This window comes from Lissotriton helveticus, chromosome 4_1, assembly GCF_964261635.1.
Source record: "Lissotriton helveticus chromosome 4_1, aLisHel1.1, whole genome shotgun sequence".
Lineage (NCBI taxonomy): Eukaryota > Metazoa > Chordata > Amphibia > Caudata > Salamandridae > Lissotriton > Lissotriton helveticus.
Genome location: NC_136063.1, coordinates 783,567,389 through 783,591,577, shown reverse-complemented (window position 1 = coordinate 783,591,577; position 24,189 = coordinate 783,567,389). Strand labels below are relative to the sequence as shown.

Here is a 24,189-nt window from a genome sequence, read left to right as displayed (position 1 = left end):
CCTGTTTGAGAGTAAATGCATAATGATAAGATTTAAAGTCAGGGAACTTAAGACCTGCATTAGTCTTATCTCTTTTAAGATAAGATAAGGCGATCCGTGGGGGGTTGTTTTTCCAGAGAAATTTCAGTAGGATTGAATCTAATCTCTTAAAATAATAACCTGGTATATGGACAGGAATCATAGAGAGCGAATATAAAATTATAGGAGCTAACATTATTTTAATTGACTCCAGTCTACCCCACCACGAGAGAAAGAGAGGGTGCCATCTGGTAATTGAGTCCGTCAGTTTTTTGGTGATGTACCCGAAGTTAAACTTCAAAGTATCAGGAATAGAAGAGGAAAACCATAATCCTAAGTATTTTAATTTAGTCGGTTGCCAGGAAAAACCTGTTTGATCAAAGTAATGACGCAGACATAAGACATTAAGGGGTAGAACTTCACATTCATCTCGATTGAGGCGATAGCCTGAGACTTTCGAAAAAATGTCAACCTGACGGAGGAAAGAAGGTAGAGAAGTATCAGGATTAGAGCAATAGAAAAGGATGTCGTCAGCGTAAACAGACAATTTAACTTGGCTGGGGCCTGAGTTATAACCGGTAATTTGAATATCTTGTCTTTTTTTTGTTCAAAAGGGTTCTAATGCCACTATAAACAACAAAGGGGTCAAGGGACAGCCTTGGCGGACACCGGACACCTCTGGAAAGAGAAAAATAATCTGAGATTTTGCCATTGGCAAAAATAGAAGCTCTAGGGCCAGAATATAATAGGGAAATAAGGGAGATTAATTTGGGGGGAAAGCCTATCCATTTGAGAGCGTAAAACATAAAATCCCAACTAATCACATCGAGCGCCTTTTCCGCATCCAACGTTATAGCGGCGAGTGGATAATGTAAAGAAGAAGCCTTCCTAAGAACTTTAAAGAAGACTCTAGAGTTATCGGAGGATAAGCGTCCTTTGATGAAACCGGATTGTTCAGGTCCAATGAGTTCAGGTAAAATGGGGTCGCTACGTAATGCAAGTAACTTTGCAAAGATCTTATAGTCCGTGTTTACAAGAGAGATAGGGCGATAATTTTTACAGAAAGAGGGATCTTTATTGTCCTTGGGGATTATACAAATCATAGCTTCTTGAAAAGTTCCTTGGGAAGAGCCATTCGCAATAAAAGTTAAATAGGAGAAGAAGGTGCAGAAGAAGAAGTTTCGAAAAATGATCATAAAATTCGATGGTAAATCCGTCGGGCCTGAAGCCTTACCACGTCTTAAGACCGAAACTGCATGAGAAATTTCCGCCAAAGGTTATATCTGTTTCGAGCGCATCGAAGTTAACGTGGGGGGAGGAAGGAGAAGCAAGCGATTGAAAGTAAGAGGATAAATCAAAAGGAAGGGGTTGGGTTTCAGGAGTATAAAGATGTTTATAAAATGTGACAAATTCCTGTAAAATGTCATCATCTTTGAATAGAGAGTTACCAGTAGAATCTGTTGTGGAAGCAATCCTGGTTCTGTCACGGTGAGTTTTTAAGTAATTAGCTAAGAGCTTCCCCATCTTATTTTGACCCCCATAATATTGTGTGCTACTTTTCAAAAGATAGGAAGCTGCAGCGTCAGTAGATAATTTATTGAAAGTAACCTTGGCGAAAATTAGGTCCTTTAAAGAAGAGTCTGTGAGTGAATGGTAATAGGTATACTCTAGTTGTTTAATTTTAGCGAGAAGTTGGGAAGATTGTTTTTCAAAACTTTTTTTTCTGAGAAACATAATTGATTATGAAACCTCTAGCAGTTGCCTTAAAAGAATCCCAAATCATAGTAGGAGAAGAATCAGAGAGGTTATTAGTAGTAAAAAAGTCACTAGCAGAGGAACTGAATTGGCCAGATAATTTAGGATCTGCAAGAAGGGAGTTATTAAAACGCCATCTGCCGGATGATGGGGAGAAGGGAATTAGGTCAAAATCAATAAAAACCGGAGCATGATCTGAGATTAAAATGGAGCCTATCTCTGAGTTAAGAGCGCATTGAGCAAGGGACTTACTAAAATAGAGATAGTCAATGCGAGATTGTGGTTTATGTGGAGGAGAGAAATAACAAAATTCCTGGAGATCTGGATGACAAGTCTCCAGATATCGATTAGGGATTTACGACGAATGGCAGAGGTAAATTGGGTGTGTATTTTGGAATGAACAAATTTAACTGGGGAGTGTCTATCTAAAATGGGATCATGAATTTGGTTACAATCACCACCAAAAATAATATAATCGTCATCAAAGGAGAGCAGTTTGTCAGAAATAAGTACCCAAAAATTGTTAGCAACAGAAACCGGAGCATAGACATTAAAAATAACTAAAGGTACATTATCAATTAATAATTTGGTAATCACCCAGCGACCATCAGAATCAATTTCTTGATGAACAATAGAAACATTAAACTTTTTGTGACATAAGATTACAACACCATTCTTTTTCCCTAAAGCTGGGGAAGAGAAAACGTTGCCAAAACAAAGTCTTTTCAATTTAGAGGCTTCAATATCTGATAAATGGGTTTCTTGCAACATGGCAATATCTGTTTTTAGTCTAGCCAAGTGGGATAACACTCGTTGTCTTTTAATGGGATTATTTAGACCTTTAACATTCCATTTAGTAACTCTGAATGTAACTGAGAAAAAGTAACATCATTAAACAAAAAGCATACAATGCCATAAACAATCTTAAAAACTAAACTATGCAACAAGTAAGAGAGAATAAAACTGGAAGTAGAAATACAATGGGGAAGATACTTGAGAGAGGTAAAGATGAGCAAGGAAAGAAAAATGAAGAAAGAAGAAGAAGTTAGGGGAGAGGGGTTGGCCTAACGGCTAAGGCGCTCGACCTCGGACCTGGGGATCTGGGTTCGAGTCTCGGTAACGACGCCATAAACCCCCTGTGATTCTGGGCAAATCACTTAATCTCCCCGTGCCTAAAATGAAAGTGTGTCCTCATGTAACGTAACTGGTGCTATGTAAAGCGCTCTGATAACTGATTCGGTTCGGTTCTAGTTCGCGCTATATAAAACTCTAAAAAAAAAAAAAAAAAAAGTTGTGTAGTGAAGGGGGATGAAAAGATAAGAAAAAAGTCCGTAAAAAAGTTGAAAAGGGGAAAGGAAAGGGTGAAACAAGAAGCGAAAGAGGGAGACATTGAAAGAAGACTACAGAATTAAAACCAGAGGAATACATAAAACGGAAACATACCTACAGAAGGAGGATTCAAAGAGACAAGGGGAGGGAAGGAACCATACAGGGCGGCCAGTACAACCGGGGCCAAGCAAACGGAGGACCAGGAGGCATCGCATCAGAAAGAGGAAAGAACTATGGGAATAAAAACAATAACAATAAAAGTGACAGTGAATATATGAAAAGGCAGAAGGAAATAAAACTCATTTAATAGAACAATAAAAGAAGAGAGACAACATCAAAAGAAGAAATCGTATAATCAGCCAGCATTTGAAGAGGAAGAGTCCATGTTATGAGAGTTTATGAAACTTTGAAGACGCAGCGGATCCTCATAAGTCGTTGTCCTGTTGTTATAGGTGACCCTAAAAAGGCACGGGTTAAAGAGACCGTAGTGAGCGCCCATTGCGCGAAGAGCAGGTCTCATGTTGAGAAAAGCCTTCCTTCTATTAGCAGTAGCCATGGCGTAATCCTGCGCGAAAAATAAAATGGATCCGGACCAGGTGATATGTTGGGAGGACCTGGCTGCTGATAGAATTTTTAATAAGTCCGTGTATTCCAAAAAATAAAGGCTCACACCTCTTGGCTTCTGTGAGGGAGAAGTAGATGAGGAAGGGCGGCCTAATCTGCGCTCTTTGAATGTTAAGCATATTGTCGTCTGTCAGATGGAGGACTTTGGGGATAAAAGATTTAAAGAATGTAAGAGGGTCGGACCTCTCCAGTCCTTCCGCTAGTCCATAAATACGAAGATTATTGTGCCTATTACGATTTTCAAGCTCCTCGACTTGGCGCTGGAGAGCAGAGACTTGAGATTGGAGAGGAGAAATTTTAGCGCAGGTATCTGTGATAGAAGACAGAGTGTTCAACAGCAGTGACTCTAGTGTCGAGTTGTGTCCAGGTGTCAGTGAGGACTTGTAGCTTTGCATTAGTTTCCTCCATGAAAGGACGCAATGCCCTAATCTCTTCCAATAATATCTCCATAGAGACAGATGAGGCCATTTTAGGCGGAGATGGAGGATTTTGTTTTAGGCGTTTGGAGAGAGATTTCCCTGATGACGCCGTAACAGTATCCGTAGTCACCATAGTATCTGGTGGAGAAGACGATAAAGAATCTTGCAGGTTGTAGAACTCAGTAAAAAAAAATTTTTTTTTGACAAAAACGTGTTTTACAGGTGCCTTCGTAGGATGAGTGCCTTTAATTCTGTCCATAAAGAAAAACAGAAGCACTTGCTAAATTAAGTACCTTCAATGAGCTCTGTAAATGAGGAGGAAGGAAAGATTGTAGTTTGCAGTGAAGAAATCCTTGTAAAAAACTCCTCCGATAGAGATTATTGAGACAATATAGGCAAAGCAGTTATTCTATGCAATGGAGGCAATTTAGAGCGAAGAAACACATAAACTTATGTGAGGAGGCATGCCATACTGAGGCCAAGGGTCGCAATGAAATAATAAAGTGAGGAGGAAAAAACCCAACAAAACCCCCCCCACAAAATGGCCGCCTCAGTCAAACCAGTCAGAAAAGTACTGTAATAATCCTGGAGACATGCAGATTACGTATAGCGGGTTCCAAGAAGAAAAAAAACAAGCCTGGAATAATAGTAGTGGGAGAGGAGAAAATACCGCAGTCTTTCAGGAAAATATAGAGAGTCGGCGCTTCAGCGTGAGTAGAAAAATAAAATGGCGGTCGCAACGCAGTGACGATGAAGAAAACTCACAACAGCTATAAAGTTGTTATTCCGCTGCCAGTGGAGATCGCAAGAGCCCTAAAAGGAGGAGGAGGTGTTCCGACGTCTTCGCATCTCGAATTCGGGACTGGAGCGTCTCGGGAAGTAAGCAGCCGTCTGAAGTCCCCAAGGAGCTTCACCCGGGCGCCGCCATTCCTGTCGAGCACCAACCCACGCCCCCTCCATTTAAAAAAAAAAATTTTTAAGCTTCAGATTGGCCGAAAAGATACATTATGGTAAATAAGATGTTTGGAGTAAGGGAACCTTCAGACTGATTTTTCTTTAAACCACCTTCTTTGTCTTTGTGATGTATCATGTTACACTTTAGAAAGCATTGGTGCTCTCAGCGTGTTATAATATTTGCCAAACACGTCTCTGCTGAATCTGGTACTAACTTCTTGATATGTATGCCAGTTTAATCATTTTTGTCCAAGACCCTGCACTTTTGTGTTTCTCGTCCAATCTTTTCGCTTTATCTTTTTTATTTACACAGATGACATTGAAATCTTGTTTAAGCTCATAGGAGATATTAATGTGTGTGCTGATTCTTGGTTCACCTGTCTGCAGCAAATGCCTGTCTGGTTGATTTATCATCAGCTTAAAGTAAATGGGAAAAGACCAAAATACCGTCTGCCCTATAGTTCCACCCATATATGGGATTTTCCTCTCTGGCCCTCATGCATAGGAAGCCCATACCTGTTTAATGCGTGGAAATTCTGAGCATAAAATACTGCTCGTACACTCTCCAAGCAGAATATTGTAGAGGTCAGTTCTTGCTGTTTTCACCTTTTGAGTACTAAAACATAGTCTGTACATGTTTTCGTTCCCTCACAAAACCGTGATTCTAAATGCTTTTATCTCTGTGAGGTTGTACTACTGCAATGCATTGTATCTGGATCTCACTGATTAAATGATAAAAAATGCTATTAGTCCAAAACTCAGGGCCAGATGTAGGAGCCATTTACCGACCGGTAACGGCCGATTTCGTCCGTTACCGACCGGTAAATGGGTTTTTGGGATGTAGGGGCACATTTTTACAGAATCGGTAAATTTACCGATTCTGTAAAATACCGAATCGGTATTTTTACCGATTCTGTAAATCTCAGATGTAGGTGGGACTCTTCTGAGTCCCAAAGGCCCTACAAATTCGGTATTTCACCACCCAATCCAATTGGGTGTTAAAATACCGATTTCAGGTGTGCATGCACATGTGTGCATGCACACCTATGCCATGTGACAGACAGACATGCCCTTAGGGCATGTCTGTGTGCTACATGGCGCACATGTCAATTTTTGGGGTGCCAGGGGGTGTCAAAGTGACACCCCCTGCACCCTTGCAGAATTCGGTATTTACCGATTCGGTAATTACCGAATCGGTATTTCCCATTGATTCCTATGGGCTTCACAGCCCATAGGAATCAATAGGAAATACCGATTCGGTATTTACCGAATCGGTAAATACCGAATATTACCGATTCGGTAATTCCACATCTGGAATTACCTACATCTCCCCCCCTCTATTTTACCACTTCTTAAATACCGAATCGGTAAAATTCGGTATTTAAGAAGTGGTAAAATATAATTACCTACATCTAGCCCTCAGTTCCTACACTAGCCCTGAACCTTAAAAATACTGAATCATTCTCGTTTGCCAGACTTCATTAGCTTCATGTAAAGCAGCTGCCTTGTATACAAAGCCCTATGTGGAGTTTGGATTTCTGTTTTGACCAAGAAATTTCAGTTATATCACCCTAGACAGCTACTACAGTCCAGCACATTTTTCAGGTCATAATTTAATCCAGCAAATGTAAACCCATGAGAAGTAGGATTTTCCCCGTAACTGCTGCTAAACAATGGACTGCTCTAAAAGTAAATTTAAGAAGTATATCTGACTTGCTTGGTTTTCAGAAAGGCTTGAAAACTATTGTTGTTAACATGTTGAATCTAGGTCAGTCTAGGCTCGGCCACTGGCTTGCTTCCATTTTTTTCTGCCTGACCTTTGCCTAAAGGCATAGCACCAAGCTACCTATTGCCAATAGTGCACATATAAATACCCTTAAATAAATAAGAATGAAATAAAGACCTGGGGCAGTTTGCAAAGATCAGAGACCGAGTGAAAAGTAAAAAAGCAACTTTGTATCTGCAGCTGTGAGCAGGGGAGGATCACATCGGCATGAATGTTGTGTGAATTAGATTAATTCCGTGCACAACACCTCCCCACACACCCCGATACTATATCACTGCTTTTTCAGCATTCTTGGATCTAGGGAACAAAACTAACCGCAGCAGGGGGTACGGTCTACAATTTCTCCATCGATTGGGTAGCGATCATAATGGATTGCCAGGTCATCAAGCTAATCGGCAAGGGTACATCCTTCTCTTCTTGTCTCTTCTTCGGGAACACCCTCCTTCCAACAGAACATTTTCCGTATCACATGCCTCCATTTTGGAGGTGGAAGGCCTTGCCCTGTTGAGCAAAGGAGCCATAGAGAAGTTCTGAGACCCAGTCTGGAGCTATGCTTTCTGAACTTGTTTATTCAGCAGTTAAATATGCTATCTCTGAGCCACACATGTCAGGCTCTGAATGCAGGAGAATGATTTGCGTTCCTGGGTCTTCAGAATGCCTATTAAAATCTTTTGATTCTTCCCTCCCCAAAGATGTTACCTGAAATTCATGGTGGAATCCAGCACTATCATTCATTGTTCTGTGGTCGGGGCTGACGTCTTTGTGAAGTTGCTGGCAGTCATGGCTGTTGCATGGTGACAGTTAGGTCAGGAGACAATGTATTTCCTTACTTGAACAACTGACTTGTGAAAATAAAGCCCCCTGGGCTAGTCAGGGATCACCTTCAGTGGATGATGAATCTCCTCCATGATTTCAACTTTAACATCAACACCCAAAAGTCCTCACCCATGCAAAAGCTAACCTTCATAGAACAAAGGATTTTCCTTCTCTCCAGGTTGCAGATATTTGAGAGATGATTCCAACATTTCTGACTATTGCTTGGGTCCTTTTTCTGCAGGCTTGTGTCTGCTTGGCCTCATAGCCTTGTGCATTCTGATGGTCCATCATGCCAGATGGTGCAGGTGGGCCCATAGTGGTGTAGTGCCTGAGATCGCAGTGACTTCAGCATCTGTCGAGCTTCACAGCTCAGGCACAGATCTTCCATTCTGTACATCCAGATCAGGGCTGGTAAATGGACCCCCTAAGTTTTTGGCTGGTCGTCCCTTCAGCCCTCTGCAGGGTATGACTGCCATGGCCACGGAGACCTCCTTACTGGACTTCGGTGCGCTTTTGCGTGACATGACGTCCATATTGAAGCAGCACCTAAACATAAATGTACTTGATCAGTGGATAGTTTGACCTGCAGTGAAGGCATTCCTCCCTTCCATCTCTAGGTGCAACTTTCATTTTCTGCCAGACTACCATCCATTAGATCAACAGTTAAGGAGGTGTAGGGTTCATTAACCATATGTCGGGAGGCAGCTTGCCGGTGGCAGTGGGTGAAGCAATGGGGATCTTCTTGGTAGTAGAGCTCTTCTCATCGGCTCTCAGGGTGAGAGCAAATGTTCTCAGTTGTCTGGCTCTGAAGGACCATAATTGGGAACTACCCCAGATGTGACAGAGGTGATATTCTCTCTCTTGGTAATCTATTTCTGGATCATTTTGCCACCACACGGTTTTGTGCAGTACACTTCCCCCAGAATGAAACACTGCATAATACCTTCAGGCTGATCTGGTCTCGTGGCCTGCTGTACGTGTTGCAACAGAAAATGAATCAGTGGGAAGTCCTGTGAAAGGTGCAAGAGGAACGAGCACAGATGATCCTGATAGATCCTAATTGGGCAATAAGTATATTATATGCCAATCTATCGCCACTCCGCATTCAGACACATCTTCTTTTCCTGCACAGGATGAACTTGCTCTCACAGCACGATGGTCAGATCCTCTACCCCAAACTCTGCATCTGCATGCTTGGTGCTTAAGTAGTCCCAACTAGAATCCTTTTGATTTCCTCCTGAATTTGCAAACTTCATTTTGGCAGCCAGGAAAGGCATAACAAATCCACCTGCTTGGGTAGTTGGTACAAGTATGGTCAGTGGTATGTAAGGCTTAGACTCCCTTGAAGTCTTGTCTGCCCACCGTTCTGATATCTACTGTCCCTTATGTAGCAGAGATTGGCAGTTGCTACAGTTAAGGGCTATATGACTGCCCTTCATGCCTCCATGTGTCTTCCTGACCAACCTTCCGTGTGTAGTTTGCTATTAGTAGAGCTTTTTCAAAAAGTTATGTTTTGGTAATTTATGTAAAAAGCTCACCTGCCACCCACAATGTGCCCGAGTACAAACAGATATCTATAAACAGAGTTTAGATCAGGCATTGCCCTTCTTATTTAGTGGTAAAAAGTAGTCTTGCAGGCTTTCCTAAAGGTTAAATGGGGGGGGGAGGGTGTGTGTCTGTCTGTCTGTCTGTCTGTCTGTCTGTCTGTCTGTCTGTCACTGCGTTCCGTCTCATGGTGAGCTGTACTAAAACAGTAGACCACCTAACTTTCCTTCCTTTATCGGGGAATCGTTAGATTTATCCCCCCTGCTGAAAGCACGGTCCTGGTCGCTCTGCAGTGATGAAACATTTCCTGAAAGTAGTGTGATCTGCCCCGATATATTGCCAATGTGTAAGACTGAGGCTTTTAAACTAAATTCTCTTTTACACTGTTAGCCAGTATAATTTTGTCAGATCTTTTGAAATATGATGGCATCTAGGCCAAGCAAATATTACATGTGCCACTAAATTCTGTATCAGTTGCAGTTTATAGATTAGTTCTTTGAAAGCCCAGAGTAGGCTTTTCTTCCTTACACCATTTCCTGCACTTCTAAATTGCTGTCATTTTTCAGAATCCAAGTACATATTTTTCTCAGCTTCTTTATGTAAAAGAAACAGTTGGTGCTTCCCAAAATTCCCATCCTTCTTCTAGGTAGTTTCTGCATCTCTCATAGCACAGTATATTAATTGCTTAGCTTTCGTCCTTCCACCACATCCAAACTATGAGGCAAGGCAGAGACCAAAAGCCCCATTTCACTCTGGAATCTCTTTATCAAGATCTGTAATCACATGGCCCAGAAAGAGCCTCAGGAGGGCGTTTATGACAACTCTACTAGATCCATGGCTCTACTAGATCCGCATCTTTCCCCAAAGGCGTCCCGGTTACTGACATCTGCTGGATGGGTGCATGGTCTTCTTTGAGAACTTTCAGTAAGCACTACTGCCCCATGTCTCATGGACGCAGTGACGGGGACTTTGCCTGAGTTGTGTTGCGTGACTTCGTTGCGTAATCCCGCCACTACTTCATCCCAACTCCCAGGTAGCTATTGCCTTGGGACTCATTCATAATGTGTGGAATCTGCAGGAAAATTGATACATATTTCTGGTGGATTCATAATCTTCCTGTAGATTCCTCACTGCTGCCCTCCTCCCATGGGGAGTTAGTGCAGTGACTAAAAGGATTCCAAGTTATACAGACATGTTATAGTCTGTATTTGTGGCAATCATTGCTCTTTCTGTTGATCTCCGCATACCTTGCTGAGGTGGGTTGGTGCTTAATATGCTCCTGTGTTATCATGTCTGGAGGCACATGGCAGCACCCGTTGGTGCTGGTGCTGGGAAATATGTTTTCCACTCCATTGTGAAGCCCCGAGAGAGTATTTATAAGTTGCAGAATCTGTGGGAAGCTTGTATTTCAACCAGCTATATTGTTACTGAAGGTAAGTATTTTTTTCTGAAAAGTGTATTTATTGTTTATAGGAGTAACTACACCAAGATCCTGTTTCTAACAAACACCAATGTTATTTTTGAGTCTGCATCACACTATTATGCCACTGCATACAACACAGAAGGTTTTGGTATTATGAGCTATTTGGGTTAGAAATGTAAAAATTATGTTGCAATGTATCAAAAGTGATTTGACTTTCATTACACTAAATTTGATTCACTCTAAAAATGCTTCATTTTAAATTATGGTTTTGAACCCAAGTTTACCTATTCGTGATCTGCTCTCTTTCTCTGTTGTCCTTTTATGGAAGGGAATCCAACTCAGTGCTTAGTTTTCCTACAGCTTTATGAGCACGTGCAAATTTATGACCGGCATCATTTTTCTCTTTTATTTCTAATGAGTAGATTCCATTTTAAGAATATTTATTACCACATCATGGATGAAATGCCTGCAGCCTCCCTTTTTTTAGGTCGAGCTGACGTTAGCATTCATGCGAAGCATGAATGCTGTCAGCTCGACAACTAATGTGATCCGTTTTTAGGAGAGTGGACACCAAAGTGTTACGAGCGTTTTCAGTGCCGGATTTCACCTCGGGAGCGCGCAGCATTGTCTGCAGTGGCAGTGTCAGTTTCGCTTTTTTATTACTTTCGTTTTTCCCGAGGCTGGCTGAGGCTGGCTTGGAATGAACAGGCTTGCCCCCGCGCATGCGCAGAGTAACTCACAGCCCTTGCTTTTACAGACGCAGGCAGGCAGCCCCCACCCCTCTGCATGCACGCACGCACGCACACACAGGCGAGCGCATGCACACGCAGGCACACACATACAGGCACACAGACACTCGCTCACACACACACACCCCCCTCCCCCACAGTCACACGCACGCACACATACATACAAAGGCCGCCCGCCCGCACATGCTTTCCCCGCGCCCCCCCCTTCCCCGCGCCCCCCGCCTCCCCCTTCCCCGCGCCCCCCGCCTCCCCCTTCCCCGCTCAGCAACGCACTCACCGGCTTCCTTCGTGCGGCGGCTCTCCTCAGCTGCAGGGCCCGGCAGCAGGACTCTTCTTACCTCCTTCTGCACCGGGGCGCAGGGTAGGCTCCTGCCTGCTCCGGTGCTCCAAACACGGCGGCTCCGTCCAATCGCGGCTCTTCCGTGGGAGGCGGGGTAGGCTCCCGCCCTCCTACTTCCTGTTTCCTGTTGACGCGCCGGCCTGCCTGACTTCCTGGTCGCAGGCCGGCAGAGTGACGGCAGTGATTTGCGGTATGTATTTAGTTAGTTATTTATGCATTTTTATATAGCGCGGACTTTACCCGAAGGCGCTATTTATTTATTTATTTTTTTGGGACGCTACCTTTTTATTTAGTTTTAAACATTGATGGCTGAATTTTATGGCACTGTACTTCTGAAGTCCCCTCGAGTTTGGTTACAATACTTTCTATCCAAGCCGATAGCGTAAGGCGTTTGGATATGTACTGATCCTGGACCCCATATCTGAACCGAGTCATCACATAATTCATAAACCGATCGAGCACTCGAAATCAAGACACGGCCCTTTTTTACACCCTTTTTAGTTGAAGTCATTTACTTTGTCCATTACCTCATAAACCGGCTTTAATAATGTTACCGCTCTTTAGGGGCTAACATGCAGAAACCCTGCAGCCTTTCGGGGGGATCCTATTCAGCCCAAGCTCATTACATATCTGCGAGGCATGCTTTATACTCAAGAGCCTCGGGGCCTCTTCGCATTCTGCAGGGGGGGCATCATTTTGCGCTCCGCCACAGCAGGCTGCCTCTCTGTGCCCGTTCTGCATTGGCGAAGGCTTGTACCCCAGCTCTCAGGCAATTCACGGGTGCTCGGACAACGGCTTTTTAACTAATTTAAATGATAAGGTTTGCGGCTATCACTTGTTTGTTTAATATTACGGGCATGTGGGTTGTGTGATGCTGCATAAACAGATGCGTTTGGAGTTTATTTACCGATCCGCTATGGAGGGGCTTTTCTTTAATCTGTTGGTGGCTGTTTTTTTTTTTTAATTTATATTGCGTCTTCATGTACACATGATGTTTGACTTTTTTGAGCAATTCGTTACGTTGGGCTTTTGTATAATTTGATACTAGCTGTTATTTTATTTATATTGCGTCTCCCGATGGTTGTGTGATGCTGCATAAACAGATGCGTTTGGAGTTTATTTACCGATCCGCTATGGAGGGGCTTTTCTTTAATCTGTTGGTGGCTGGTTTTTTTTTTTAATTTATATTGCGTCTTCATGTACACATGATGTTTGACTTTTTTGAGCAATTCGTTACGTTGGGCTTTTGTATAATTTGATACTAGCTGTTATTTTATTTATATTGCGTCTCCCGATGCTGTGTTTGCCTGCCCCGCCAGCTCTCCAAGGTTGCTATTTGTTTCTTTCCCATCTGCGTACATCACTTGCGGGATACAGGTAAATCTGCATTCTAGAGTTGCCTTTATTGTTTTGAGGCCGGGCGCAGGGGCTGCTCCGATGTTATCAAGGCTGTTATCCCACTGCTAAGGCGGTGCTGCACTCACTGCCTTGTTTATATTTGTTTTAGTTCCGTGATGCTCCGATCTTTGCCCCTTCCGAGTGGAGCTTCCGAGTGGAGCTTCCGAGTGGAGCTTCCGAGTGGAGCTTCCGAGTGGAGCTTCCGAGTGGAGCTTCCGAGTGGAGCTTCAGAGTGGAGCTTCCGAGTGGAGCTTCAGAGTGCAGAGTGGAGCTTCAGAGTGGAGCTTCAGAGTGGAGCTTCAGAGTGGAGCTTCAGAGTGCAGAGTGGAGCTTCAGAGTGGAGCTTCAGAGTGGAGCTTCAGAGTGGAGCTTCAGAGTGGAGCTTCAGAGTGGAGCTTCAGAGTGGAGCTTCAGAGTGCAGAGTGGAGCTTCAGAGTGGAGCTTCAGAGTGGAGCTTCAGAGTGGAGCTTCAGAGTGGAGCTTCAGAGTGGAGCTTCAGAGTGCAGAGTGGAGCTTCAGAGTGGAGCTTCAGAGTGGAGCTTCAGAGTGCAGAGTGGAGCTTCAGAGTGGAGCTTCAGAGTGGAGCTTCAGAGTGGAGCTTCAGAGTGGAGCTTCAGAGTGGAGCTTCAGAGTGGAGCTTCAGAGTGGAGCTTCAGAGTGCAGAGTGGAGCTTCAGAGTGCAGAGTGGAGCTTCAGAGTGCAGAGTGGAGCTTCAGAGTGGAGCTTCAGAGTGGAGCTTCAGAGTGGAGCTTCAGAGTGGAGCTTCAGAGTGGAGCTTCAGAGTGGAGCTTCAGAGTGGAGCTTCAGAGTGCAGAGTGGAGCTTCAGAGTGCAGAGTGGAGCTTCAGAGTGGAGCTTCAGAGTGCAGAGTGGAGCTTCAGAGTGCAGAGTGGAGCTTCAGAGTGGAGCTTCAGAGTGCAGAGTGGAGCTTCAGAGTGCAGAGTGGAGCTTCAGAGTGCAGAGTGGAGCTTCAGAGTGCAGAGTGGAGCTTCAGAGTGCAGAGTGGAGCTTCAGAGTGGAGCTTCAGAGTGGAGCTTCAGAGTGCAGAGTGGAGCTTCAGAGTGGAGCTTCAGAGTGGAGCTTCAGAGTGCAGAGTGGAGCTTCAGAGTGGAGCTTCAGAGTGGAGCTTCAGAGTGGAGCTTCAGAGTGGAGCTTCAGAGTGGAGCTTCAGAGTGGAGCTTCAGAGTGGAGCTTCAGAGTGCAGAGTGGAGCTTCAGAGTGGAGCTTCAGAGTGGAGCTTCAGAGTGGAGCTTCAGAGTGCAGAGTGAAGCTTCAGAGTGGAGCTTCAGAGTGGAGCTTCAGAGTGGAGCTTCAGAGTGGAGCTTCAGAGTGCAGAGTGGAGCTTCAGAGTGCAGAGTGGAGCTTCAGAGTGCAGAGTGGAGCTTCAGAGTGCAGAGTGGAGCTTCAGAGTGGAGCTTCAGAGTGGAGCTTCAGAGTGGAGCTTCAGAGTGCAGAGTGGAGCTTCAGAGTGGAGCTTCAGAGTGGAGCTTCAGAGTGGAGCTTCAGAGTGGAGCTTCAGAGTGGAGCTTCAGAGTGGAGCTTCAGAGTGGAGCTTCAGAGTGGAGCTTCGGAGTGGAGCTTCGGAGTGGAGCTTCGGAGTGGAGCTTCGGAGTGGAGCTTCGGAGTGGAGCTTCGGAGTGGAGCTTCAGAGTGGAGTGGAGCTTCAGAGTGGAGCTTCAGAGTGCAGAGTGGAGCTTCAGAGTGCAGAGTGGAGCTTCAGAGTGGAGCTTCAGAGTGGAGCTTCAGAGTGGAGCTTCAGAGTGGAGCTTCAGAGTGGAGCTTCAGAGTGGAGCTTCAGAGTGGAGCTTCAGAGTGGAGCTTCAGAGTGGAGCTTCAGAGTGGAGCTTCAGAGTGGAGCTTCGGAGTGGAGCTTCAGAGTGCAGAGTGGAGCTTCAGAGTGGAGCTTCAGAGTGCAGAGTGGAGCTTCAGAGTGCAGAGTGGAGCTTCAGAGTGGAGCTTCAGAGTGGAGCTTCAGAGTGGAGCTTCAGAGTGGAGCTTCAGAGTGGAGCTTCGGAGTGGAGCTTCGGAGTGGAGCTTCGGAGTGCAGAGTGCAGATTCAGAGTGCAGATTCGGAGTGGAGCTTCAGAGTGGAGCTTCAGAGTGGAGAGTGGAGATTCAGAGTGGAGATTCAGAGTGGAGAGTGGAGCTTCAGAGTGGAGCTTCAGAGTGGAGCTTCAGAGTGGAGCTTCAGAGTGGAGCTTCAGAGTGGAGCTTCAGAGTGGAGCTTCAGAGTGGAGCTTCAGAGTGCAGAGTGGAGCTTCAGAGTGTCAAGAGCAATGCCAATAGCTCTAACTTTAACAAAGGCAAAACCATTGCATTGTAAATGCTTGTTATTTTACCGAATCACATGCTCATGCTGCTGCCTGGTTTGTCTACATGCACACAGGCAGAATCACTCGGTACAAAATGGCTCCTGTTCACTCGTCAGTACGGTCTTGCGCCGCCCCACCTTCCCCCTGCCAAATACATTCATTCCAAATACTGCTTATTTTCATATCAGACTGACTTCTCACATCTGGGATAGCAGGGGCACCTTCCACAGTGATTAGTGCTTCACAAAAAATAATTCTCGGCTAGCGCTCAGAAGCCTTGAAGCTTTGATTGAATGACACTGCAGTTTGATGCCCCGCTCGTTTTTTGATGCTATGCGTTCCAGACACTGATTTTATTAAGACTCACTTGGAGCTCTAAACTGTCACTTGATCTTTCTTTGGGTCATTTCGTTTGCCCGGAAGGACTAACATATCTGTGAAACCCTCTTCTTTTATAGTTTGAGCATCGTCTTCGTTTAGCAGGATAACATTATACATTTGAAAATACAAATATCCGGGAAGAGCAGAGAGCAAATCTCCGCGATGTTGGGCATTCTCCTATCATAAAGGAAGCGTGTTGGTGGGACCTGTGGCATCTAACGCATCATTTAACCCTATATGCGTGGGCACCTACCACAATAATGTATAGGATGAGTTTGTTCCGTTCCCGTTTTTAATTTGATGTAAAACTCAAATCACTGCACACTCTCTACTACACACTCTCTACTACAGTCACTACTCTCTACTACACACTCCCTACTACAGTCACTACTCTCTACTACACATTCTGCTACACACTCTCTACTACAGTCACTACTCTCTGCTACGCACTCTACTCTCTACTACACTCTACTACACACTCTCTACTACACACTCTACTACACACTCTCTACTACAGTCACTACTCTCTGCTACGCACTCTACTCTCTACTACACACTCTACTACACACTCTCTACTACACACTCTACTACACACTCTCTACTACAGTCGCTACTCTCTACTACACACTGTACTACACACTCTACTACAGTCACTACTCTCTACTACACACTACTACCCACTCTCTACTACAGTCACTACTCTCTACTACACACTCACTACTACAGCCACTACTCTCTTCGACACACTCTATACTAGACACTCTCTACTACACACTATCTACTACAGTCACAACTCTCTACTACACACTGTACTACACACTCTACTACAGTCACTACTCTCTACTACACACTACTACACACTCTCTACTACAGTCACTACTCTCTACTACACACTCTACTACACACTCACTACACACTCACTACTACAGCCACTACTCTCTTCGACACACTCTATACTAGACACTCTCTACTACACACTATCTACTACAGTCACTACTTACTACACTCTCTACTACACACTCTACTACACACTCTACTACACACTCTACTACACACTCTACTACACACTCTACTACACACTCTACTACACACTCTACTACACACTCTACATTACACACTCTACATTACACACTCTACATTACATACTCTACATTACACACTCTCTACTACACACTCTACACTACACACTCTACACTACACACTCTACTACACTCTACTACACACTCTGCTACACACACGCTCTACTACACACTCTACTACACACCCTCTACTACTCTCTACTACTCTACTACACATTCTCTACTACTCTACTACACACTCACTACTTTCTACTACACTCTACTACAGACTCTCCACTCTCTACTCCACACTCTCTACTCCACACTCTCTACTTCAATCTCTCTACCTCAATCTCTCTAATTCAATCTCTCTACCTCAATCTCTCTACTTCAATCTCTCTACTTCAATCTCTCTACTTCAATCTCTCTACTTCAATCTCTCTACTTCACATTCTGTATTACACACTCTCTACTACACACTCACTACTCTCTACTACACACTCTCTACTACACACTCTACTACACTCCCTACTACACATTCTCCTACACACTCTACTACACACTCTACTACACACTCACCACTCTACTACACACTCACCACTCTACTACACACTCACTAGTCTCTACTGCTCACTCTCTACTACACACTCTCTACTACACACTCTCTACTACACACTCTACTACACACTCTCTACTACACACTCTCTACTACACACTCACTAGTCTCTACTACACACTCACTACTCTCTACTACACACTCACTACTCTCTACTACACACTCTACTACTCACTTACTACTCTCTACTCACTCTCTACTACTCACTACTACTCTCTCTACTACTCACTATTACTCTCTACTACTCTCTCTACTACTCACTCTCTACTACTCACTCTCTACTGCTCATGACAATGCCATTTATTTATCTGTTTCCAAAACCAACACATAAATAAAACATTTGTCATTTACAATGCCAAAAGCGCTAACTTTTGCAAAGGCGAGACCGTTGCATTGTAAATGCTTGTTTTTTTAAACTAACAAAACTCCATCACTGTTGATATGCAGTTCTTTTTATCTGAAACTATGCCGGGGTGAGACTGCTGCCTGAAGCTTACTTTCAGGGAACGCAGACTTTTATCCAGTTTTTTATCCATCATTTTTAGCCTTTAAACGTTGTATAAAAGTGAAGCCTAAAGCAGTGCCTGCTGTGATTGGCTGAGTTTAGGAAAAACGGTTGCCCCAGAACGTTTTTTGAAGGAAAGACACCCACTAGACCTGTATTTCTTCTTATATGGCTAACAAATATTAAAAGGTTCTGTTCCCCAAATGAGATTGTGCTACATATACAATATTTTTTTTATACAAAACCAGATTTAGTCTATTTTTCAAAGTATCTCATATTTGTTAATCTCAAACAATATATATCTTTACAAAGTCTTTAAAGAGCCTACATGTATATTTTAACAATTCTTTCCATGTACTGTGACATATTCAATGTATCACAGATACAGATATATTTTAGTCATTGCTATAAAAACAAAAATGCCGCAAAGCAGTGAAATCCCCCACACACCTAGTCAAATCACTCTCGCAAAAAATCCGGAAACAAACACTTCCATATTCAATATTCATACTACATCCCAGCATACTAAACATACCTTAATCTATCCTACTCCTTATAATCCTTTTATGACTTCGGCTCCGCTGTTGGGATTATGATCTCTGTATTCAACAGCCATTCCATGTCAGCTTTTCCGACATGGAAAGGCTGTCGGAAAGCAACATTGGGGCCCCTTAGCTGAGCCTCCTACCCCCTTGTCCTCCGCATCATGGCCTGGGGGGCACCGTGAGGTGCCTGCCACACGGTGCCAGGATGTTTGAAAATTTCGATGGGAGCTTGTACTGCAGGGCATTTTCAGCCCACCGCACAAGCTCCCATTGGACAATGGTTGTTTCTGACCTCACTATGTGCGGTCACATCCAAATTGGGAATTCTGAACCGCGGACCTATGGTCAGACGGTTCCTAACATCGTAATCAGACCCTAAGTGTGCTAGTAATTCTGCTATGTTAGAAATTCTGTTATATTAAGGAGTTGTGTTACAATGTAGAGATAAATGTCACAAAGCATAATAAAATGTGCATCGCATTTATTTTAATATTACACTAGCTGTATCGCACAATTTACCTCAGTAGTGTACACTTGGTTACCTCAAACTTGTACTGGTTCATTGCACAATTTACCTCAGTAGTGTACACTTGGTTACCTCAAACTTGTACTGGTTCATTGTTCTTTGATGAGATGCAGTGTTACCTCATTACTCAATTTCTTTGAGGCGGTAGCTGTCATCTGTACTCTGGTTATGGCTCATTTTTACCATTTCTACAACACTCAAAAGTGTGCGGCAAGATGTCTTTCTATTTCAATAGGCAGCCCGATTTATTTATCGCCATCCCAGGCATAGCCTTAATTTATTATGCTTTGGGAGAAAAGTAGCCCTATATAAGACTTACTTGCAATTACTTCAACAAACAAACCATGATTAGCACACCTCACAAATATGCCACTGGATTGTGGACATACCTTTGATGGTAAGGCATGTTTTATATGCTAAAGCTGGTTGCATTTATCTTGGTGTAGAATTTTCATCAATGTATTTATTGTAATGATCTTTCCTAAAGGGTAATTTGGGACAGTAATATGTATGTCCAATTAAAATACAAAAAGTTTTCTATGACGCGATCAGTTGTCCTTTTTTATTTATATTAAATCTGCAATTGTGATTTTCTCAACAGAAACCAAAGTCCACTCATGAGTTTTGGAGCAAGTTTTGTCAGTTTTTTGGTAAGTAGCATGTGCAAATAAAAACCTGTAATATCGTATCTGCTGTTTGTAAGAATATGATTTTAGCCCAAACGTAGCATGCACTTTTACTCAATGTAGACTATGCCCTGTTGGTTGCTTCTCATCGTGCTACAGGATGCAAATGTGATCTGGACTCCAGTAATTTAAAATCTGCTATTCTTGTAAAGATTGACTGTAGCAAGGCTGGGTCGTGGAACCATGCACTGACTTGGGGGAGGGAATATAAGTTTGAAAGTTGATGCCTTCTCTACTCTCATTAGCCACTGTCACCTCACATTCCCCTGATGTTATCAGACTACCTGCTTCTGTAATCATTTTTGCAGTCTTGCTACACGCAGTTGAGTTTCATCTATCTGTCCCAGATATCATGGTAACCATTACTTTGAGATATACTTAGAGCATGCCTTGGATTTCCTGCTCTTGATTGGATTGCTTTCTTACCTGTTTCAAATTCCTGCTTCTGATGCGATAACTGTCCTTCCTATTGCTTATCCTGACCATGGAACATATTTGATTGGTTGAGTGCAGTCGTACAATGGTGGCATCAAGGGACTATTGTTCTTTTTTTGGTATGTTTCTGTGCCATTTGAATGTTAGAACTTGATGGGAGTATTCATGTCCTGCTTTTTCCTTGTTATCCTTGTGTGTCCCTTTTTGTTTTTTTCTCTCTCTCTAGCCACCCGTATTTTCCTCCGCACCCCCAAGTCATCCTCAATATCACTACCTTCACCTCCACACTACCTCTGTATTACTCCCACCTCCCTACCTATGCTGGCAAGACCTAACAGTTCTGCTACTTAGTGTTCCTCTCCCAACCCCGCTGCAGACACAAAGTGTGAGATGTTCCTCTCAGTGTTTCTCTCTCCCTACACTCCAGCGGCATGTCTGTCTCTTCCCTCCAGGAACACACGGCACTCTGTTTATCCCAGGCTGATTGTCAGCCTCAGTCCTTTGATTTGCATGAAGACTGATGGTAACAACCAGAGTTTTCACCATTGTGCTGTCTGAGTCATGCTTGCCCTTTCAATTAGACAGTTAAAGAGCTGTTATTGAACCCAGTGCACTTTTTTGGAATCTGTTTACAGAAAATAAAAGCATAGTCCTGATTTTTGTGTCTGCCTGAGCTCCTCCTTCATTTCCTCATCACCACGACATTCCCCTTCACTTTCCTCTGCACGCTCATCCATCATTCAGTTGTCCTTGGCCGCCATACCTGTCTTGGCCCTGTTTGATCTTTAAAACCTCTTTTCAGTTGGCTACTGCCTTTCTCATTGTAAATAACAGCTAAAGAGCCATTACTTGCTTAGCAGTCATATCATTTGTACATAGAAGTGACTGGCTCTACCTATCAATAGGAGGGTGACTTCTTCCAAAACAAAGAGGATTTGCTCTAGAGCCTCAAGAATGACTATCACCATCATAATCTACCATTAGGATATTTATGTAGGTCATAGAAAATAAGCAAACATCATTAGGCTGGTGAAAGGGAGTATGCACATGTTTCCGTTGAATCTATGCTCTCTCGATAGTCTGCCTTTCTGCAAATGAAGAAAACAATAACATGATGGATGGAATGCTCGAATGAATCTCAGCCAATGGTAATTCTTTTTTTGGTCACTGTGCCGCATCAGATTATACCAACCGATATGGAAATCAGCCTTGGTCCTGCTCCTCTAGGAACAGCCCAGCCCGTACCGCCAACCAAGGTCCTCTCTGAAATGGAAGACAAGCAACCCAAGACAAGTTTCAGGCTATTTGGGCCTCTTCAGTTGGTGCAGCTTGGTTTAATTGCCTAATGAGCACAGGATCCAGGTATGCACGTACCCTCTGCAATTACGATGCCACAATCAAGAACACAAAAAAGTGATGGATGAAATGTTTGAATTCATCTCGCCACTGGTAACGATATGGGGATGCATCCCAGTCCATCGTTTTTTTTTTGCCCGCCATGCCACCTCAAATTAGACCAAACCAAATGAAAGCGCAGTCTAGTTTTTTGCCTTGTTCCTTTCCACTTCCAACAGAAGAAGGCAAACAGGGGCATCTAGTGCGCTCATATTTTTCTTGTATCCTGAAACGGAGTGTGAAAGCATCTGGGACCCATAGAAAAGGCTTGACTTATTGCAGAGTGCTTTAAGGGACATCTGGTGAACCGACTACGGCACTGCAGCCTGCCGCAGCAAGGATGTGTGTCTGATTCAGATGACCTACAAAGGACCTCAATTAACAGCTTTAGGTAGTGTGGCATGCTTTAAGAGACCACAAGTAATGAAGAGACTAGAGGCACCATCTCTAAATTTCTGTTTGTAGTTTTTTCAGGTTAAATGCATATGAAGGCCAGGGCTTCAACGCAACTTCTTGGCTTTGCCAATGCTCTTTAAATGGAGCAGTTGTGCTGCGTGTACAGAGTCACTGCAGATTTAATAGTTAATAGTACAGCGGGGTTATATGTAGTTAAAGTTGAGGCTCTGCACTATTTAAAATAAAATTCTTGTTATTGTCATATGCTGCTTGTATTGTTATACTGCACTTGTGCAGTAGAGGCAGCTACCTACCGCCTCCCTGTGTTCAGATTTGGGCTTCTGTGATATTGGACATTCAACAAGAGAGCATCAGGGAGACATTAACCTGCTCTGCTCTTCCCAGATCCAGGCTGGTTCCTAAGCTAGGTCATGGAACTGGTTACGTAGAGCCCTCTTGCATCGTTGCTGTATCGGGTATAGTGAATTTGGGGCCTGGGTAGTGTGATCTGCTGGCTACTGGGAAATTTAGAACCACGCTTGGAAATGTGTTCCTAGACACAGGGCAAGAGGAAACCGGCATGAAATGAATGTGTGCATTATGTACCCATTATGTGCCCGGCAGTACATAAACAGTTGACCTTGTGCCATTTATATGAAGTACATATTTGTGCCATCACCATTTCTACCTCACCAGTATACAAAGCGTATACTCCTGTGAAAGTTAACAGTAAAGTGACATAGATTGAGGGTCCATGCATAAGGTACCATGGAAAAATTACATACCGGGGTATTGTGGTGCAGATTTAGTTATTCAGTGGTAAAAAGTATGCTGCATCTGTCCAAGCACCTTACCGGCTTATATAACCAAAGTACTGAGCAACACAATGTTTTTCTGTGTATATGGGGCGTTTGATTGACATTGTCGGCACTGCCCCCGATGTGGCACAGATAAAACATGGCCCGATTGACAAAGGGCCTCTGCTCTCATGGCGGAGGTTCAGCAGTCATGGCGGGACCTGCGTACTGCAGTTATCCATGGTGGAGGCCCAGCAATCACGGCGGAAGCCCAGCACTCCTGGCGGAAGCCTATCACTCCTGGCAGAAGCCTAGCACTCGTTGCGGACGCCTGCACTCGTGGCAGAGGCCCCACAGTCATGGCTGAACCTCCGTACTGTAGTTACCCATGGAGGAAGTTAGGCCACGAGTGCAGGGCCTCAGCACTCTCCGCCATGAGTGCGGAAGCCCTTTGTGAATCAGCCCCTCTGTGTTTTGTATTGGGAGGACCGTTTGCTCATAGAGGCACGTGCTTTACTGCATTAGAAGAACAGCCCTACTCGGTACTGTGGCTGATTTTGAAATGCTGGATGCATTTCATTAGTCCCTCTCCAGAACTGTATGTAAAATCTATCCCTTTTGAACAAATGGCCTGTGAAATACTTTGTTTAGCCTCAGTTTTGCAAAGTTTTCTTGGGAACCTCTTACATCTCCCTCCCCAGCCTCCCTGTAGTAGAGGGTCATGCTTCCTCACTGCGGTGCCTCGCTTTGTGGGATATTGGGCGGTTATAAACAATGTTTTTCAGTCAAACATTGGATGGGTTCTCATTTGTTATCTTCACGAGGAACATATGAAATTTGTCCACAAAGTGCCTTAAAATGCCACCTTGGGCGGTGCAGCATAAATTAAGCTTTTTATCTTGAGGTTTCTTTTGCAAGATTTTGAAATAGGCGGTGCCAAATCAACTACAACACTGTCAATCCGTTTGGGGCTATCAAGTTGTGACCTCTGGTAATGTTCACACTGTTGGTTACTAGAATTTTATTTTTGTTTAAATATATATCTGTAAAGAGTTTTGAATTAGACAAGCCTATAAACGAAAGATATAGCACTTTTAAATTACACACTGCAACCTAGACCAATAAGTTTAGAGATCTAGTCAGGAATAGTAAACAGAGGTATGAAATTATTTTTAAAAATCACCTGGGAGTGCAGGTATCAGAGTTTGCTGAATATGTCTGGCAAGGATATAAGCATGAGATGTGGTAAAATTAACGGTATTTATGAAACCTTTCAGATAAGTGGAAGTGATGGGTTTATCAAAGAATCCCTCTCCCCCATAACTCCTGCTTGTCAGTTACTATCTTATGCAGTTAAGAAAGATGGCACGATGCCATTGAAC

At 43.7% G+C, this 24,189-nt stretch overlaps 1 protein-coding gene across 2 annotated transcripts in view; it reads left to right on the top strand.

The window, feature by feature from the left end:
* Nucleotides 1-24,189, top strand: part of TTC39C (tetratricopeptide repeat domain 39C) — a 497,992-nt gene that overhangs the window by 61,355 nt on the left and 412,448 nt on the right. For both annotated transcript variants that reach the window (XR_013610544.1, XM_078687417.1), the window contains exon 2: nt 19,700-19,748. Coding sequence is in view for 1 of the 2 variants with exons in the window: in XM_078687417.1 (XP_078543543.1) it covers nt 19,700-19,748 (49 nt within the window). In the remaining variant the exon portion in view is untranslated. The remainder of the gene's footprint in view (nt 1-19,699; nt 19,749-24,189) is intronic.